Genomic DNA, 13,018 nt, shown 5'->3' with positions numbered 1-13,018 from the left:
TTATATAGTATAATGTGAAGAAAAAAAAACTATAATATACGCTGATGATCTCTTCCCTCCCCCCCTTTTTTTTTATTACTATTATGCATGAAAAAAAAAAATTGTAGCCAATAACAATTAATAACGATGATAAATGTTGTGACCTTTTTATTTTATTTTTCTATATAAGGAGACAATCTGTTTTCCCTTTTTTTTTTTCTTTTCTTTTCTTTAGTTCAAACTACATAGTAGTCACTACATAGTAGTTGTAGTAAGTTATTAAGAGACATGGATGGTACGATTCATACATGTTGCCCGTGCCACTATGACTGTGGCATAGAAGCTTTTTTTAGTATTGGAGTCCGCTTCAGTGCTAGAGGAAGTTAGTCGACTGTCCAGTCACATTTATCCATATCATGTCCTCTTCAATAGCTTCTACAAATTGTCGGATTTTGGTACCAAACATATCCCTAACTAGGATTAGATTAATATTTGCATTCAGCTATTTATCATGATCTATATGTGTATATATGTTCTATATATATGTATATATGTTCTATATATATGTGTATATATGTCCTATATATATGTATATATCGTGAGCACGTAATTAAAGTGTTTTAGCAGAGGCATACATCAATACTTTTATTATTATTATTATTATTATTATTATTATAAATGAAATAAAAATTATACTATTTTTCCCTTTTTTTTTTTTTTTTTAAAAAAAAAATAAAGGAGAACGTGTTTCACATTTATTAGTGTTATTATACTTTTAAAATAATAAAAAAGAGAAGCAAAGTCAATCTCCAACACAGCTTTTATTTTCTATTGTTATGGAATAGTTGGTAATCGTTTTTAATGTTAATAAAATGAAAGTAAATCGTTTATTAGTGTTAAACCAAGTTAAAGATTGTAGACATATCATTGAGGGTTAGACCACAACATATAAATATATTCATAATATATATTGTTATAATTAAAGCTATTACAATAGCTGGAATACAGTAATTCTAAGGTAAGAAAAGCGTTTATCCTAAGGTGTAATGATATATTATAAAGAATATAATATAAAGTTAAGATAGAGCTTTTTTGGGGGGAGGGGAAGCAAGTACAGTGCATTTCTATGAGTTCCATCTATTGTAAGAAACAATGCAGCCCAGCTTGAAAAAAAAAGCGTACTATCTGGATAGAGGAGTGGGCACAAAAAGAATTGAGTTACCTGCAAAATTATGTGTTCCTAGATAAAGTTAGAATATAACCGTTAACATGTTTCACGCAAAAAGCCTAGTCTAGGTGTGATAAACCTGCTATTGTTGAAATTCCTTCAACAAAGGTTATTTCACATTTTGTATTGAGGGAGGAAGCCATGCCTGTTATTAGTATTGTATATGTGGTTATAAGGGAATCTAGGAAGAAAAGTAGTCGAGGTAAAATAAACACAAAACGCTTGGAGATCAACTATCAGTCCCTCCCAGGGAGGGGGGAAATTATAAGTGTCCATTATATATACTTCATCGTCGATACTACCATGGATATTGTGAATACCTTGTCAGGTATGAAATAATTTCACATAGTTAATGGATAATGTCCTCATCTATTACATTCCTGAGATGATTGATCCTTTGATCATAAAATAAGGCTATATTCTATCAGAACCTAATTCTAATGAACAATTCCAAGTCCAAAATTAAGCATCATTCATTAGAGGATATAAATACTTTGATCATAAGAATTCTTGAGGCCTGTAAAGCAGTTCTCCTTGAGCATCTTCATTATGTCGTAATGTTAAAACTATCAAGAACATTTTTGACATCTTTGTCTTTTTTTTTTCTTTGAGACCTACTTGAATGAAGGTCTTTTGATATTCCAATGATTAAAAATAAAAATTAAATATAATTTGAGCCATTAAAGTATCTTTGTGTATGTAATTGATACTACACTCTCATACATTATTGCACTAAATATTTTTATATTATGTAAGATAACCTTCATTATCAAATTGCAAATTTAACTGGATCTCAAGTCAAAAAAAATTAAAAATCCGTGCTATTTGTCGTTAGAAAAAAGAAAAGAAAAAACTGTATTCATATAAAGTCAAAATTGAATTCTTTAATAATAAAATAATTCTATTGAGATTAACATCATCAATTAATATAATGAGTCTTTATTTTCAAATAATTTGATAATTGTGAAATAATCGCTCTAGATCTTGCTTTTTTTTTTTTTTTTTTTTTTTTCTTGCTGGACTACGAAAAAAACTCCCCCAAAAAAATAGAAATCAGAAATATCTAAAACTTTTAATTTTTTTTTTTTTTTCAAAGTATCTTTGTCACATATTTTCTTTCTTTCTTTTTTTGTTAATTTTAAGTCATTATTTTTGATATATCTTTATTCTATTATAATGTTTGCTACACTTGAACTACCTATACGAGGTAATCAACATAATTACTATGTGAACATTCTTAATTATGGCCTTTTTTTGTATTTAATGATCTTTTTTATTGATTGAATATTGAATAGATGACAGTAGACATAAACGTCTTAAAGTTGGAAGAGCATGTCATCCTTGTCGAATGAAAAAAATCAAAGTAAATTTAAACAATTAGCATTACAAAAAAAAAAAAAAAAAAAAATTAAGACTTATATAACTCCACTTTTTATAGTGCGATGGAAAGCAACCATGTATGCAGGTATGTTAAAATATAATGACTATTTTCATTTATTTTTCTTTATTGACTTATTTTGTGTTTTAGTGTAAAGGTAATAAAATAAAATAAAATAAAAAAAATGGTTACTGAAATTTATGCAATTTTTTTTATTAACAATTTTAGCAAGAAGACGTAAATGCATGTATTTAAAGAATCCAGATGAAACATATATAAGATTAGATCCAATAGAATCATCTTCATCTTCAGCAATTATATCAGACTCTTATTTTCAAGATATTGGCGATAGTCTTCAATTAAAGCAACAGCAGCAACAACAACAAACTAAGAAAGTACATACAATTATAGAGTCTAATAACAAATCGAATCATTTATTTAATAGTCATAATACAATGTCATCATCTAATCAAACTAATAATAATAATCATTCATCATCACATCAACCTGCAACAAGACCTGATAAAATGATTGAACAGTTAACAAATGGTCTCGTTTGTCTTACTTTAAATCAAGATACAACTTCTAAAATTGCTAATGAATCAATTACACCTTGGCATAGTTATGGTGAATTTGTACGTTGGACACCAGAACCTCCATTACCAACTCATTATAATGCTTCTATCGAAATGCCTTCTCGCCCCACTCAAGAGTATCTTATTAGTGTCTTTTTTGACGAATGCCATCAACACACATTACCTATCTTAACTCGTACCATGTTCTATAATCAACTCAAATCAAAGGGACCTCTTATTACACCTCTTCTCCTCAATGTTATGTATGCACATGCTTCAAAACATGTTAACCATCTTACTGTATTTCGATCTGATCCTGATAATCCTTCAACACAGGGTGATCTTTTTTATTATCGAGCTCGTCATCTGCTTGATGACTTTCTTGATGAGCCTCGACTTAGTACCGTTATTGCATTAATTTATTTGGCCCTTTATGATTGTGATCGACCTGCTCGAAGTCGTTGTTGGATGTATACAGGAATGGCAATACGTATGTGTTTCGAATTAGGTCTTCACACAGCCAACTACAGTAGTCAGATGTCTCAATGCGATATCGAACTTCGTAAACGCGTCTTATGGACTTGTTTCGTTATGGATAAACTCGAAAGTTGTACAATGGAACGACCTCAAATGTTGAAATCAAATGATATCGCTCTAGATCTTCCTAATCCTTTACCTGAGGATTCCCCCGTTGAACGTTTGACACTTGAAGGCTTTAACCAGCTTTGTCGTCTTACATTACTTTTAGAAAAGATCTTAAATTTCTTTGCGTATGAAAGGACATCGACTTGGACAATGACAGAAGAACATAAAATGATTCAGTTTTTAGAATCCTTATATCAGTGGCGTGAACGATTACCGGCTGATTTACATTGGAGCCCTGGAGGGATAATACCAACGACATCTATAGTAACTAATTTGCATTTGGTTGGATATGATTTAGAACTGTCATTGGTCATGTGTTGTCGGTTTCAGAATGAAGAAGTGCAAAGGGCTAGAAGGACAGCCTTGGCAAATACAATTACACAATTAGTATCCTTAACGGTTCAACAACCTCGTCTTATGTATACATTTGCTTTATCCACATTCTCGGCTATCTTTGCAGCACTTACACATGTTGTTGATTTTGAGTCACCTCGACTGGATATAGCAGAATCATCACGTTTACAATTTAAAAGGACCCTTGAAGATGTGAGGATGATGGTAGGAAGAATACCAACGATGCGCGATCTGCAAAATTTCACAAAATTAGTGGATTTAGCACTGCAACAACAGCAACAACAACAACAACAACAACAACAACAACAGCAGCAGCAGCAGCAGCAGCAGCAGCAGCAACAAGCGTATGCTTCAGCCTTCTCTGCTATTCAAAACTTTTGTCGAGATAATAATAATAATAATAATAATAATAATAGTGAGTTTCAAATACCATCCAGTGTGGACCTATTTGATCAAACAACAAAAGACAATCAAACATCACCCTTTAATACTACTACTAATACTCCTGTGATAAATCCAGTGGGTTTATTAGATTGTTATCAACCTACAGTAACGACAACAAGTTCATCTACAGGATCTGCTGCAGCAGTAGCAGCAGCCGCAGCGGCCGTTGGAGCAGTAGGAACACCTAGTGCAGCAGGGATACATAAAAGTATTGAACCAGCTGATTATACGTTTGAGCTTATATCTGTTGCTGATGAGTGGGCAAGATCACTTATCTATTAAGCCTTCTCTCTCTCCCTCTCTCACTTTTTTTTTTTGTATATATTATGTAATCTAATAAAAATTTAGAAGAACATCATATCATTGATAATGTTCCGAGCCGTATCAAATTAATTATTCCGATAGCCCGGACTTTTTTTTTTTTTTTTGTAATTGGGTACAGGAGAGCAAACGGCTTTAGACAAAAACTCACCTTAAGAAACACAAGCTTCTTTCTCTTTCACCAACCTCAACTGGTAATCTTTACGTATGTATCAACAAAGCATATAAAACATAAGGACATCCAAAAGAAAAAAAAAAGAAGAGATCCATCCATGAAATAGATAGATAGATAGAAGGATACAGAACAAAAAGAATATATATATATATATATATTTTTTATTGGAGAGTTCATGAATTTATGGCTTTTTTTTTTTGGATGTCAAAATGGATAATTTAAAAAAAAAAAAAATCAAATTTGAATGTCAAACTAATCATTATTTTCTCTTTTATATATACATATATGAATATATACACACATATAACCAATTCAATTTCAACTGCACATTTTTACAACCTTTGTTATTTGTATTTTCAACAACACTATAAATAGACCATGGTTTTGAAGCACAACAATCAGTTGCCTAACCAGCATTTCCGCAAGCAATGGGACCGTCGTGTTAAGACTTGGTTCGATCAAGCCGGTCGTAAGAAGTCTAGAAGACTCGCACGTGTTCAAAAGGCCGGTCGTATTGCTCCTAGACCCGTTGACGGTCTCCTTCGTCCTGCTGTCCGTTGCCCCACTGTCCGTTACAACATGAAGTTGAGAGCTGGCCGTGGTTTCACTCTTGAAGAACTCAAGGTAAAAATAAAGAAAGGGGGATATTTGATTTTTTCTTTTTCTACAAAAGAAAAAAAAAAGAGAGAAACTAAAAGAAAAATTATTGTATGTACATTTAGGAAGCTGGTATTCGTCGCAAGGAAGCTCGTACCATTGGTATTGCTGTTGATCACCGTCGTCGTAACAGATCCAATGAATCCCTTGAACTCAATGTTCAACGTTTGAAGGCTTATAAGGCCAAGTTGATCGTTTTCCCTCGTAAGGCCGGTAAGCCTAAGAAGGGTGATGCTGAGGTAAACTAAAAGAAAAAAAAAACTACTACTACTATTTTATTATCTATGATGAGAAACTTAATTTTTTTTATAACTATTTAGGCTGCCGAAGTCGCTGCTGCTGTTCAACTCCGTGGTCCTCTCTTCCCTGTTGAACAAATCCCTGCTGCCCCTGAAGCTCGTGCTATCACTGCTGAAGAAAAGAACAAGAACGCTTACATGACTCTCCGTTATGCTCGTTCTGCTGCTCGTACTCTTGGTGCTCGTGAGAAGCGTGCTCGCGACAAGGCTGAGGAAGAAGCTAACAAGGTAAAGAAAGAAAGAAAATGAATCATAATGTAAAAGCTAACATCTCCTCTTTTTTTTTTTCTATAGAAAAAATAAATTAAATAGTTGATACGCAGCATCGTTTACTATTCTTACGTTGCTTTTATTTTTTTTTTTATATAAAGGAAAAGAAAATAAAAAATATACATATACACTGTACATTATATACAACGAATATCTTTTTTTTTATTATTTTTACTTTTTCTTTTATTATTTTGTTATTGAAAGAAAGGAATAGGAAGAAAGGAGGTGGAGTGTTTATTATTAGTATTTTTTTTTTTATTTTTTTTTTTATTTATTTATACATATTACATGTATATAGTTTTCACCATCCAAAGGCGCAGCCATCACCACGTGGATCACTACCAGCGGCAAGCACACGATGGCCAGTCCTTGGATCTAGATTGACTTTTATGATCTGACCACGTCCAAACATAGCTCTATCATGATGATATAGACGATAACAGGTATGACCTCTTGTCTCCAACTCTCTTTGGCATTCCTCACTGATACCATCTTCTAAATAAATAACTGAATCTGTTACCTTTGTAAAATGATAAGCATTTGAAGATATATCATCATCATCATCATCATCATTTTCTTTCGTTGTTGTTGGAGGAAGAGGAGGAGGAGCAACGCATAAACGAGGTAAATCTAATGCATGTTGTGGGTTATTTGCATAATGCTTAAGGTTCAAGATGACTTGGACTTGACCTTGAGGTTGCATAAAGGCGCCCATGACGCCGAAACAAGCTTCAAGTCGATCACCACAAGTGATCATGGAAGGAATGATGGTATGATAAGGACGTTTATGAGGACCAAGGCAATTGGGATGATCTTCTATAAGAACAAAATTGCAACCTCGGTTATGTAAAACGATGCCCGTATCTTCAACAGCAACATGTGACTATAGATTTAATATTTTAAATGAAAAGGGAAAAAAAAAAAAAGAAAAAGAGAGAAAGAGAACTTACACCAAAATGCATAAAAAGTGAATTCTATTATATATATAAAAATATTTTGAAAAGAGAAAGTGAGTGAGTGAGTGAGTGAGTTATTCTTTCCTTTTAATAACTTACAATGAAACTACAGGCATTGCCTTCTTCATCTACAACAGAGAAATAAACTGTATTTCCTGCCAAGACATCACCTCTTTCAATCTTGGCATTACGCTCCTTTATATTAAACAATTCAGTAGCACGCTTCCTTAGATATTCCTTGCTTAACAATTCCTTTGTAGGTACTTGAACTTTGTCGGGATCACCAAGCCAACAACGAGTATCTGCAAAGGCGATACGAAGTGCCTCTGTGACGATATGTAAATGATCTGCTGAACCCTGTGGGATCCTTGAGAAATCAATGAGCCCCAATTCCTCGAGCTGTTCAATGATACCTAATGCCATAAGGGTAGTGATGCCTTGTCCATTAGGTGGAATTTCCCAAACCGTCCAATCATGATAGTCGATCGAAATAGGTTCAATTAATTCCGAGGTATGTTGAGCAAGATCTTCAGCTGTCATCAAGCTTCCTCGCTCTTGTAATGCCTTAAGGATCCTATCACCAATCTCACCTTGATAAAATCCTTTTTTACCTTCTGTCGCAAGCTTTCGAAAGGTCCTAGAATAAAGAGAGAGAGAGAAAAAAAAGGAGATGAGGGAGTTAAAGTGATGGAGAAAGGTGTATATATATATATATATATTTATTTACTTGGCAAGAGTAGGTATAGTCATCATTTCTCCTTCTTTAGGCGCTCTTATATTATCAATTAACCATTCATTATTCTTATTAACTGCTTTTAAATTATCTGTTTCTTTTTCCCACTATTTGGAAAAAAAAAATGAGAAAAAAAAAAAAAAAAGAAAAGAGTTATATTCAATCTTTTTAATACACTATGAGCTGAAATATGTGACACAGGAAATCTATAAAGAAAAAAATGATGAATAAAATACATATTTGTGTGTGTAATGATGTATACCCATTTTCAGCAAGGTCAATAGCAGGTGTGAGAAGAGTGGTTAAATCTAATTTTCCTGAACCAAAATGCTCTATTGTATCTACCCAAGCAGCAGCAGCACCAGGTACTGTAATGGCATGAATGCTATGAGTAGCTAAAGAGGCTCCAATGATATTTTCATGATGACGAAGATAATCTAGGGTAAGTGCAGCAGGTGTGCTTCCTGAACCATTCAACCCTTTCACAGTACCTGTCTTTGCATCAAAAAATAAACAGAATGCATCGCCACCAATACCCGTTGATCCCGGTTCTTTTTTTTTTTTAAAAAAAAACATGTAGAGTATATTAAATATACATACAGACATGCATGTTTATGCTTAGTAGTTTACTTTATTTTTTATTTTATATTATGATTACCAGTGACATTTAATACAGCAGCTATTTGACAGAGAATATTATGAGTGTGTATATTATTTGATATTCAATATATGTATATTACCAATAGCTACAGCAGCATCCTATAAATATAAATATAAATATATTATATGGAATAAGGGTAATAACAATAATAATAAACTTACAGCAGCATTTCCACCTTTCTTTAAAATATCAATACCAGCTTGAGTCGCTAAAGGTTGACTTTATATAATCATTAATAATGAAAATACGCCCCCCTCCCTTCCTTCCTTTACTCTTTTATATATTCGTATATATACTTTACGAGCTTGCTACCATAGCATGAGTGCCATAAACAGTGGACCGACGTGAAATAAAAGGTAGATCTTTATTATTATTAATTGTCATGAAGAATAAGATAAAAATAAATAAAAAAAAATAAAAATAAAAATAAAAAAAAGGATTTGGATTAATTTTATATATACAATAAAACTCAGCAACGTAAAGAATTTTGCTTTTTTTTATTCTTTTTTTTTTATTAATAATAATAGGGAAAGAATGCCATACAGAAATAGATAGAAATATATATATAAATAAAAAGAAGAGGAAGAAAAGAGAACAATGTGTATACAATAGATATGTAAAAAAAAATAGAAAAAATTACAAGAAAAAAAAATGAATGTCTGTCTAATAATATTTATAAATTAAAACATGATATCAATTTCTTCATCAGTATCTTCATTCGCTTCATCTGCCACCGCACTTGTAGTTAGGATTTCTTCAGTTTTTGTCGTTATCACTGGACTACTATCATGTGCAATAGTACAGTTATCAACAATACCAAAATCCATCTTTTCATCTCCAAACACAACTAAAGGACAATTCTCTTCTTCTTCTTCTTCTTCATCTGAGGGAGCCAACATATCCTCTAATAAACGACGTTTGTGCACAGCAGCATGTCGTTTAGGTCGAGAAGAAGCAATGCTATCAGGATCTTGGAATACTGTCACATGAGATGCCACAAGAGCATCATCTTGATTCTTTTTGGTTTTACGTCGACGTGCTGATGTAGAAGACCTTTTAGGGGAATTTCTTTTTTTAGAAGGTACTGTATTGTTCTTTTTTGATAAGGAAGCCATCGAAATAGGACCATGATGTTTTGAACGTATCACACTCTCATTATCCTCCTCTCCCTCTTCCTCCTCCTCTTCTTCTTCTTCTGACGATAAATCAGCATCAATCTCTTCTGTTAATTCAGCTCTTGTTTTTGTCATAGGTCTCTTTGGCTTTCTTCTTCTTCTTCTTTTTGTTGTTGTTGTTGTTGTTGTGGATGATGTAGGTTGTTTTTTCTTTTGAATATAATCCTCAATATTTACAGATGGACCACCTTGTTGTTCTAAAATACAAGCATCTACATAGGATAAGACTTGAACTAACTGGTCACGAGCTAAACAAGATAAATCAATCTCAACTTCCTCATCTTGATTGACAGCATGTTCAGGCATCAAAATAGGTAAAATACCAGGTAATCTTTCAGGATCTAAGTGGTTTGTAATACGATCTAGTAAAGTTTCTTCAATTTGACGTTTATGCATATACATATAAGTAGTAGAAGGACGAGGTTGTTCGAGATCAGAATCATCATCTGAAGAATAAGCGGCTCGACGACTATTCATATTAGCAACAGTAGTAGGTATCACAGGTTCAGATTCAGAATCAGAGGAATCATCATCACTCTCTTCTTCTTCAGAAGATGAACTCGTTGCGCTTGAAACAGAACTTCTTCTACGCTTTAAAGGGGGTTGACTCATTTCTTCTTCTTCAATGTCGACATGATTAAGTTCGTCTAAAGGAGTAGGTTGAACGATTGGACTGACTTCAATTGAATGATTAGGAGAAGAAGCTGTAGATGTAGGGGCACTAAAGTTAAGTGAACCATCATCAGGAACTTTATAAAGAAAGAAAGTGAATAAAAGGCCACGAATATAAATAGTCTATAGTGTGGCTTACCAAAAGTTAATTCATCATATAAAGCAGTCGTAGTTTGAGAGAAATCTAATTGATCTTGACCAAACAATTCTTCAAGGGATTGAGCATACATCTGTGTATCAGAAATACAAGCAGTATCACTCCATGGTTGAAGCCAATTGACAGATTCCCTAAAACGATACATAAATGAATAAATAACCGTTTATATCTAATATGAGATTATTTGATATTTACCTCATCATAAGTTCTTGAACCTCACTTGTTAAATCTTCAATAGGTGGCATATTAGAATTATTAGTAGACCATTCAGCAGAAGCGGCTAACAGTTGATTAATTTGTTCTTCAGTAGTAGAATAGTTTGTGAAATTGGTATCTTCGTTATTAGGTTGATGTGCAATAGTAACTCTATTGAAAAGAAAGAGAGAGAGAGAGAGAGAAAAAATTTTTTTAATTTCACAAAAAAAAATTTTTTTTGAATAAATATTTATATAAATATATATAACACTTACCCTCCCATTTTGAAATGTGTTTGTTTAATACTTTAATAATTAAGAAAGTGTCGTGTTATATATGTGTATATATATAAGGTTAGGGTATGTACTTTGAAGTAAAGTTGCTTTTAAATGAGTTTTATAAACAAAAAAAAAAAAGAAAAAAGGTTTATGTCTAATTACAAAAAAAAAAGAAAAAAGGTTTATGTCTAATTACAAAAAAAAAAATTAAAAAGAGAGTGTGTTTGTGCGTTTCTTCGATTTGATGTATGCTGTAATAACAATAATAATACAAATGTAGGCTTTTCTTCTTCTTTTTTTTTTTTCTTTTTTTTTTTTTGTCACTCTCTCTTCTTTCTTTTTTCTTCAAACGTGAGAAACGTCTATATGAAGGAAGAAATCAAGTTTTTTTTTTTTAATGTCAAAAAAACAATTTTTTTTTAAAGAAAAAAAAGTTTTGGTACTCAGACATGGTCACGAAATTTAACAGTAACAAGCAAAAAAAAATAAAAAAAAGGTAGTTTCAAAGTAAAACTTTAATTTTCTCAGTTTTAAAAAAAAAAAAGGACTACACTTGAAGATACCCTCTTCTATTCGTATTTTTTGGAATTGAATAACCGCAATAGGCGCGAGATCATTGTTCTACTACTACAAGTACTTTTTTAAATGAAATTGAGACCAGGTGGAAAAAAAAATTATAGATCGACAAAACAATGCAACTTTAAGAAGAATCAAAAATAAATTTAGACAAAATGAAATTAATTCTTAGGCATGTTTATATGTTAAGAGGAAAAAAAAAAAAAAAAAAAAAAAAAAAAAAAAAAAAGCCATGTTCGAGACGGAGATATTATTGTTTCTGATGAGAGAATGTAAGAGGGACGATCTCGGCTAGTTAGTATCTCATTAAAGATTTGCTAAATATTTTTTTTTTCGTGATATTGCATTCACGTTGACATAGCATCCTACAGCTTTGGCAAGCGTAAGAAGATACAATAATAGTCTGTTATTGTAAAAGTAAAAAAATATAAAAAACATAATAAATGACAAGCCTGATTTATTCAAAAGCAAATAGGTCAACAGAGCAATAATAATCAATTACTTTGAAAATGCTATAGTAGCTATACTTAATCCACCCTATCTTTTGTTTATTTAGCAATTCTTTCTACAGTGTGTTGTTGACTCCTTTAAACCTGACTATGACTTAAATTTTTATATTATCTTGAAATCTTTTTTTAGTGTTCAATACGTATCCCTTTGCCTATTACATAACGAGTATATTATCACTTACGAAACTACCTGTATTTATTTTGTCTGTTCTCTTTTATAACTTGGGAAGTTTCATAGTGTTTTTTTTTTATTCGAGAGTTATACTTTTTTCCCCCCTCCATTTACTAAAGTATTTACCATTATCTTATATATCATACTGTATATCTTTGTAGGAAAAAAAACTCCCTTTAATTAAAGTGTTTGATCTATTAAAAGATAGTATTTATTTCAAGTGTCCAGAATGATAAGTCTATATAGTATATAAAAATTTATTCTTTTTTTTTTTTTATAAATATGCCTTTTTTCTACTATTATTCAACATCTTTTAAAAGGAAAGTTGTTATCATGTGTGTTTCAAGGTATATTCAGCACGTCAAATTCAAACAAAAAATTAATAACATAGCAAGTAAAATAAATAAAAATCATCCAAATTCCTAGCTTCTTTGTCATTCGGTACCCATTCAAACTAACAACAAACAGCACACTTATTAATGTTAACAATGCACCAATAGCAGAAATAATAATCGTAGGCTCAATTTCAAGCTGATAAAATGTATCTGACTTCCATATTTGATAACATGAAGAAACACCTATACCTAAAACCGTATCTAAATATACACA

General features: G+C 31.8%; 5 protein-coding genes across 5 annotated transcripts; 2 read left to right on the top strand and 3 right to left on the bottom strand.

Moving 5' to 3' along the window:
- Positions 1-2,343: 2,343 nt before the first annotated feature.
- Positions 2,344-4,996, top strand: BX663DRAFT_318226 (fungal-specific transcription factor domain-containing protein). The gene is made up of 5 exons (XM_051522090.1): positions 2,344-2,414; positions 2,510-2,570; positions 2,646-2,672; positions 2,736-2,742; positions 2,814-4,996. Exons 2-5 carry the CDS (start codon positions 2,556-2,558, stop codon positions 4,883-4,885), a joined length of 2,121 nt encoding a protein of 706 aa, XP_051377448.1. The 5' UTR covers positions 2,344-2,414; positions 2,510-2,555; the 3' UTR covers positions 4,886-4,996.
- BX663DRAFT_318263 (uncharacterized protein) lies at positions 4,929-5,330 on the bottom strand. The gene is made up of 2 exons (XM_051522091.1): positions 5,076-5,330; positions 4,929-4,936 (listed from the first exon to the last, which is right to left on the bottom strand). The coding sequence occupies exon 1, from the start codon at positions 5,274-5,276 to the stop codon at positions 5,112-5,114; it is 165 nt and encodes a 54-aa protein (XP_051377447.1). The 5' UTR covers positions 5,277-5,330; the 3' UTR covers positions 4,929-4,936; positions 5,076-5,111.
- A 144-nt stretch (positions 5,331-5,474) lies between these two features.
- On the top strand, positions 5,475-6,476 carry BX663DRAFT_528229 (50S ribosomal protein L13e; the record flags this gene model as incomplete). The annotated part of the gene is made up of 4 exons (XM_051530143.1): positions 5,475-5,723; positions 5,822-5,995; positions 6,077-6,283; positions 6,350-6,476. 4 exons carry the CDS (start codon positions 5,478-5,480, stop codon positions 6,356-6,358), a joined length of 636 nt encoding a protein of 211 aa, XP_051377446.1. The 3' UTR covers positions 6,359-6,476.
- A 106-nt stretch (positions 6,477-6,582) lies between these two features.
- Positions 6,583-9,071, bottom strand: BX663DRAFT_463522 (gamma-glutamyltranspeptidase). The gene is made up of 10 exons (XM_051523993.1): positions 8,977-9,071; positions 8,837-8,894; positions 8,755-8,773; positions 8,673-8,693; positions 8,277-8,565; positions 8,190-8,220; positions 8,009-8,121; positions 7,381-7,918; positions 7,276-7,299; positions 6,583-7,208 (listed from the first exon to the last, which is right to left on the bottom strand). The coding sequence occupies exons 1-10, from the start codon at positions 9,057-9,059 to the stop codon at positions 6,627-6,629; spliced, it is 1,758 nt and encodes a 585-aa protein (XP_051377445.1). The 5' UTR covers positions 9,060-9,071; the 3' UTR covers positions 6,583-6,626.
- A 284-nt stretch (positions 9,072-9,355) lies between these two features.
- On the bottom strand, positions 9,356-11,157 carry BX663DRAFT_490863 (uncharacterized protein; the record flags this gene model as incomplete). The annotated part of the gene is made up of 4 exons (XM_051524977.1): positions 9,356-10,599; positions 10,662-10,810; positions 10,875-11,045; positions 11,150-11,157. 4 exons carry the CDS (start codon positions 11,155-11,157, stop codon positions 9,356-9,358), a joined length of 1,572 nt encoding a protein of 523 aa, XP_051377444.1.
- Positions 11,158-13,018: the final 1,861 nt, after the last annotated feature.

This window comes from Cokeromyces recurvatus (assembly GCF_025118155.1).
Source record: "Cokeromyces recurvatus strain NRRL 2243 chromosome Unknown BX663scaffold_61, whole genome shotgun sequence".
Lineage (NCBI taxonomy): Eukaryota > Fungi > Mucoromycota > Mucoromycetes > Mucorales > Mucoraceae > Cokeromyces > Cokeromyces recurvatus.
This window is presented reverse-complemented; position numbering and strand designations above follow the sequence as displayed.